The sequence below is a fragment of the Microtus pennsylvanicus genome, chromosome 2 (genome assembly GCF_037038515.1).
Source record: "Microtus pennsylvanicus isolate mMicPen1 chromosome 2, mMicPen1.hap1, whole genome shotgun sequence".
In the NCBI taxonomy this organism is placed as follows: domain Eukaryota; kingdom Metazoa; phylum Chordata; class Mammalia; order Rodentia; family Cricetidae; genus Microtus; species Microtus pennsylvanicus.
This window is the reverse complement of record NC_134580.1, coordinates 127,726,028-127,732,864: the sequence shown is the minus strand read 5'-3', so window position 1 is coordinate 127,732,864 and position 6,837 is coordinate 127,726,028. Positions and strand designations below refer to the sequence as shown.

Genomic DNA, 6,837 nt, shown 5'->3' with positions numbered 1-6,837 from the left:
CAGTGCATGTCAGAAGCTGGAGGAGGCATGGGGAGGAAGCTCCAAAGGTAGAGTCCTGGCTGCAGGTACGGGAGGCACAAAGTGTGGTGACACACACCTATACTCACAACATCTGAGAAACAGAGGAAGTGGATCTCTGTGAGTTTGAGGCCAGCCTGGTCTACATAGTGAGTTCTAAGACAGCCAGGGAGACAGAGAGAGATGTCGTAAAAAGCTCACCTCCTCTCTGAAAAAATAAAGAGGTACAAAGATACTAGGCAGGACTGGGCTTTGGAGGAGAAAGAAAAAGTAGTCTGTGTATTTATTCCTTGCTACCCTAGCTTTTTTAAAATTATTTTTATGGGCTGGAGAGATGGCTCAATGGTTAAGAGCATTGCCTGCTCTTCCAAAGGTCCTGAGTTCAATTCTCAGCAACCACATGGTGTCTCACTTCTGGCCTGCAGACATACAGACAGAATATTGTATACATAATAAATAAATCTTTTTTAAAAAAATATTTTTATTGTTTTATGTGTATGGGTATTTTGCTTGGGCTTATGTCTGGACCCCCTTGGAACTGGATTTACAGACAGTTGTAAGCCATCATGTGGGTGCTGGAAATTAAAGATGAGTCCTCTGGAAGAGCAGTGGGTGCTCTTAGCGGCTGACTCATCTCTCCAGCCTCCCTTGCCCTTGTAAAGATCACATGCTTTGCGTTTTTCATATATTAAATATATTAGTCAGTATGCACGAGTTTCAAGTCAAAAGGCAAAGTGGTGTATACTTCTGCAGTAGCCAGCTTGTGACAGGTTCAAGTATGGCTTTGCGTAAGTCACCTCCCTTTCCTGAACTTCAGTTTCTTTCCCCACAATCCTGGACCCACCTTCCAGGTGTGTGCTTAATGTCCACAAACTCTGAGCATATTTCCCAAATGCCCCCAACTTGGGAAGTTTTTTCCCATGGGTATCTTTGAATCATTCAGGTCACTTCTGAGTCCTGTGAGTCCACTCTTTCTTTCTTTCTCTTCTTTCTTTCTTTCTTTCTTTCTTTCTTTCTTTCTTTCTTTCTTTCTTTCTTTCTTTCTTTCTTTCTTTCTTCTTTTATTTCAGAATCTCACTGTGTAGCTCTGGCTAGCCTGGGGCTTACTTTGTACATCAGGTTGGCATCAAATGCACAGAGATCCACCTGGCTCTGCCTCCTGGGATTAAAGGTGTGTGCCTCCATGGCAGGCCTGAACTTTCTAAAATGAGTTCTCCCTTCCAAAATACTAGCTCACACTTGTCTAGCAAAGACCGCCCCTGGGCTTGATCGCCAAGATGGAAAAACAAAGTACTCTGGGTTCTACATCTTTCTCGGTTCTTTTGGAATATATGGCCTGTGGGCTTGCTTGCGCTGCACTGGGTACACCAAGGGAACAGGGGCGCTGGCTGTGAGTCCAGCCAGCTGAGCAGGGGCTGAGCAGGCAGGCCAGTGAGCTGGCTGTGACAGGGGCTTTGGTGGTGGTCTGCCCCTTAGGAGTGTTCTCATATTTGGCTTCTACCCTAGTTTCAATTTCTGGAGGCATAAGGTCACACAGGGTGGCTGATTAGAGCACAGAGTTGGGTGCACAGGTTCTAGTCCCAGATGTGCTACTTGCTGGCCTTGTGGCCCCCAGACCTCCTGACATGTGGCCTGCAGAAAGTCAGCTGATATCAAGCTAGGAGAGGCTTGCTAAAGCAAGGCCCCCAGTATGTGTAGCTCACAGCGTGTCTAATGGTTGGCATCCCCCTTTGCTAGGCCAGCCTGGCTTCCCACGTCCCTCGCTGTACTTACTCCTGGCTCTGTCTTCAGGTGTACCCGGCCAGCGAGGCCCAAGCGGTGCTGGCACCCTACGCTCGGCTGCCGACCCACCAGCACGTGGCCCGTCCTGCAGACATCCTGCTGGGCTCTCAGTTCCTCTACACCTTCTTCATGAAGACCCACGGGGACTTGCATAGCCTGGTGCGCAGCCGCCGTGGAATCCCCGAGCCCGAGGCTGTTAAACTTTTCCGGCAGATGGCTGCTGCGGTGGCACACTGCCACCAACACGGGCTTGTCTTGCGTGACCTCAAGCTGCGTCGTTTTGTCTTCAGCAACTGTGAGAGGTAAGTGTGACCCCAGAGGCACATTTGAGAAGTGGGTCATGGCAGGGAAACTGAAGTCCGTGAGGGCAGAGTAACTTAGGCAGGCAGAGCTAAGGTGTAACAGTGGGAAAAGCTCTGGATTTCATCCTAGGCAGGAAAAGAAATTCACAACTCACAGTGACTGTGGCCTGTGGTGTGAAGTTTGAAACCCTAACACTGGGCATGGTGGAAAGGAGTAGAGACAGACAGATTCTCAGAGATCTCTGGATAGCTAGTCTATCCAATTGGTGAGAACCTGGTTTAGTGAGAGACTGTCTCAAGTTGAATAAGGAATAAAGGAATAGATGAGGGTACAAGAATACACCTTTAAATCCTTGTGGAGGCAGAGACAGGTGGATCTCTGTGAGCTAGAGGCCAGTTAGGGCTATACAGTGAGATCCTGTCAACATACACACACGCACATACACACACACATATGCACACACGCACGCGTGCGCACACACACACACGTGTGTTGGGGAGGGGAGGGTTGGAGAGATAACTCAGTGGATGAAGTGCTTTTGCTTCCGTTCCCAGCACCCACACAGTGCTAATGATCATCTATAACTCCAAGCCCAGGGGATCTGACAATCTCTTCTGGCCATTGTGGGCACTGCATGCTCATGGCGCTCAGACACACACAGGCAAAACACTCATTGAATAAAAAATAATAAATAAATCTTTTTTTTAAAAAAGAAAGAAGCTGGGCAGCAGTGGTACGCACCTTTAATCCCAGCACTCAGGAGGCAGAGGCAGGTGGATCTCTGTGAGTTTGAGGCTAGCCTGGTCTACAGAGTGAGTTCCAGGACCACTAAGACTTTTACCTAGAGAAACCCTGTCTCCAAAAACCAAAAAAGAAAGAAAAGGAGTGGAAAAGGGGGCTGGAGAGATGGCTTAGCAATTAAGAGCACTGACTACTCTTCCAGAGGATTCAGGTTCAATGCCCAGCACCTACAGGGTGACTCACAACTGTCTGTAACTCCAGTTCCAGGGGATCTCACACTCTCAGGCAGACAGGAATGTGGAAAAAAACACCAATCACATAAAATGAAATTAAATAAAAATCTTAGTACACCCCTGTCCCCCCACACATACACTATACACAAATACACATACATTTGAAAATTACAAAAATAAAATAAAAACTAAAAAGAAAGAAGAAGGGGATGGAATCTAACTTAGCATTCATAGCCTAGATTGCTAGTTTGACCAATTTGACTCAAGTGTTATGGAAGCCCCTTGGGGTGGAAGGTGGGCAAATCTCTGTGAGTTCGAGGCCAGCCTGGTCTACATAGTGAATTCCAGGACAGTCAGAGAGAGACCCTGACCCACTGAAGCCAGAACCAACCAACCAAAATAATTACGAAGACATTGAGGCTCAGCATGATGGTTTCTGCTGTAATCCCAGCACTCAGGAGGCTGATGCAGGATAGTAAGTTAGAAGCTAGCCAGGGCAACGTAGTGAAATCTTATCTCCAAAAAATAGCCAAAGAAAACCCTGATTAAAAAACAAAGACAGGGACTGAAGAAATGGCTTAGTGGCTGCTGTTCCAGAAGACTGAGCAAGACCTGGTCTTTCTGTCTGTGACCCAGGACGAAGCTGGTGCTGGAGGACCTAGAGGATGCCTGTGTGATAACTGGACCAGACGACTCTCTGTGGGACAAGCATGCGTGCCCTGCCTACGTGGGACCAGAGATCCTCAGCTCCCGGCCATCCTACTCTGGCAAAGCAGCTGATGTCTGGAGCCTGGGCGTGGCGCTCTTCACTATGCTGGCTGGTCACTACCCGTTCCAGGACTCTGAGCCGGTCCTGCTCTTTGGCAAGATCCGCAGAGGGACCTTTGCCCTGCCTGAGGGCCTATCAGCCCCAGCCCGCTGCCTGATCCGCTGTCTCCTTCGTAAAGAGCCTTCACAGCGACTAGTGGCCCCCAGCATCCCCCTGCATCCCTGGTTAAGGGAGGACCACAGCCTTGTCTCCCCTCCACAGTCTGGCCGCTGGGATACTGACCAGGTAGTCCCAGATGGGCCAGGGCTGGAGGAGGCTGAGGATGGGGAGGTGGGACTGTATGGCTAGGGCCATCCTACTGGCCCTTCAGCTGCAAGCTGTGGATTGCATACCTGTCTCCAAGCTTTCTCCTGTCTCTTTGGACCAAGCTAAACCTTAAGTGCCTTTTAGGAGGAAGAAACAGCCACTATGCCTCATGTGATCTCAGGTGAGGGCCCCTGGGTGCCAAGCCCTGTTCCAGGAGCTGTCAGCAGCAAAGAGCTAGGGGGAGAAAATACCTTGCTAGCCGAGTGGCCTCAGTGCCACATGCTCCCAGGCCAGCCTCTTGCTTTCTGCCCAGGGCACATTTCAGGCTTGGCCTTCTCTGAGCTGGTGCTAGGCTTCGGTTCACAGGACAGCCCTCTTCATCAGTGCCCCAGATGCCTTGTGTCTCCGTGCCAAAGACCAAAGACCTCAACCCATACCTCAGGCCCACCTGTCAGGCCAGGCTGGGAGTGTGCTGCCTGGATCCGGTCTCCAGGCAGGAAGCCTGCTTGAAGACTTGGCCCAAGAGCCAAGACAAAAGCATGAGAATCCAACAAAGAAGCATCCGCCTCAGGGAATGAGGGTCTGGGTCCCTTACCCTGGTGGCCTCTAGCTGGAGCAGCACAGTTGAAAGGACAAGACAGGGACTGTCCTCTGCCATACGGAAAGTCTCAGGCCCCTTGCTGGGGACTCTTAGTACTCAGGTCCATTGTCAGTATGCTGGCTTTTGTTCGGTTGAGTTTGTATTTTCACTATGTGCCTAATAAAAGAGAACTGTCCTATATGCTGGAGAGTTCTACCTTCTGTCCTTCATGGTTTTCCTTGCCCTCAGCACTGGCCCCAACACGGAAGCCAGATATATCTCAACTCCAACCAAATGGTTCATGGTAAGACTCCCCCACTGATCTTCCTGTACACGCTATTTCTCCTAGAGACCCCAGGTCTCACATGGGGAGCTTTCCAAGCTGAGGGCAGGTGTAGCTCAGATGTAAGCACACATCTAACAGGCTCAGGGGTCAGGCAGGGTTCCATCTTCAGGCCAAGGCAGGGGGTGGGGTTGGTGGAGAGTTGGCTTAACCAGGAGGCAACATACTTTGCATAAAGATGGGTCAGTGAACAGGGTGGTTTTAGGGCAGGCCAATCTGGCTCTCCAGAATGTTGGCAGGAGGCCTGCTTTCTTCACTCCTTCAGTCCTTGGCTGTCTTCCACAGAGGCAGCTGGCACGTGTGTCACATTACACGGAGAAAAGTGGCACTGTCATACTTAAGAACTCAGCACTCGAGTGTCAGGCTGCCCCAAAGCCAGGATGTGCCAGCTGTTGGACCCTCAACAGATTTCGTAACTACTCTGTACCTCAGGCTCTTCACCTGGGCGGGCATAGAATAGAATAGTGTGTGTGTGTGTGTGTGTGTGCGCGCGCGCGCGCGCGCGCACGTGCGCGCACTCATGCACGTGCAGGTGTGTCAATGTATATAGAGGCTGGAGTTAGATATTTTGATTTTTTTTTCTTTTTGCCTTTTCAAAGTGGTGTTTCTCTGTGTAGCCCTGGCTGTCCTGGAAATTGCTCTGTAGACCAGGCTGGCCTAGAACTCACAGAGATCTGCCTGCCTGCTTTTGCCTCATGAGTGCTGGGATTAAAGGCATGTACCACCACATCCTGTCTTGAACAATCCTCAATCACTCTTCCATCTTATTCCTTGAAGAGGGTCAGCCTCTTTCTCCCTTTTCTTTTTGTTTGGTTTTTCGGGACCGTGTTTCTCTGCGTAGCTCTGGCCACCCTGGAGCTCATTAGCCTTGAACTCAGAGATCCACCTACCACTGCCTCCTGAGTGCTGCTGGTCTTAAAGGTGTGAGCCACCATCGCCCGGCTGAGTCAAGCCTCTCAGTTAAACCTTGATCTCCCTCATATAGCCAGTCTTATCAGTTTGCTCTGGGGATCCCGTCTCTACCTCCCAAGGCATTTGTGTGGGTACTATGAACAGAATTCTTTTTCCTAGAAGCAGTCTTAACTACTGAGCCATCATCCTAGCCCAGACTCTCTTAGAACACACAGTGTGGTGACTAATAGGAGGAAAGAAGGGAGGGATGGAAAGGAAGAAACAGATATTGGGCTGGGAATATAGCTTGGCAATAAGTGTTTGTTATCCAGCATTCATGAGACTCTGGGTTTGTGTCTGCCTCCCTCTCCTGGGCACCTGCACTGGAGACAGCCAGCTGCCATCTGATGGAGCCATGTGGAGAGGTCTCTGTGCACACAGGCTCACGAGGAAGGGGCAGGCATGTGGAGAGGTCTCTGTGCACACAGGCTCACGAGGAAGGGGCAGGCATGTGGAGAGGTCTCTGTGCACACAGGCTCACGAGGTAGGGGCTTTTCCTGCAAATCAGTCTGTACCCTGAATCAAATCTCAGCCCAAGATCAAGCCAGAGCCACCTAGGAACCAGTTCTCTGTCTCTGACCCCAGAAATATTTATTGTTGGGGTGTTTGTTTCAGACAGTGTCAAAATAAATAACTCAAATTGGCTCTGAGTCTGTGATCTTCTTGCCTCTGCCTCCAGAGTCCTGGGATCACAATTGTGTGCCACCATGTCCTGTCTACTGTTTCAAGCTGCTGACTTTGGGGCAAACAATGTGATACATATCGGGAACTGGTAATGTATATAGATTCTTATACTAGCTGGCGAGAAGAG

The 6,837-nt window shown here is 50.0% G+C and overlaps 1 protein-coding gene across 2 annotated transcripts in view; it reads left to right on the top strand.

The window, feature by feature from the left end:
* Trib3 (tribbles pseudokinase 3) overlaps window positions 1-4,935 on the top strand; it is a 7,904-nt gene extending 2,969 nt beyond the window's left edge. For both annotated transcript variants that reach the window (XM_075962499.1, XM_075962497.1), the window contains exons 3-4: window positions 1,810-2,102; window positions 3,714-4,935. In XM_075962499.1, coding sequence (XP_075818614.1) covers window positions 1,810-2,102; window positions 3,714-4,194 — 774 coding nt within the window. In that variant the 3' untranslated portion in view covers window positions 4,195-4,935. The remainder of the gene's footprint in view (window positions 1-1,809; window positions 2,103-3,713) is intronic.
* Window positions 4,936-6,837: the final 1,902 nt, after the last annotated feature.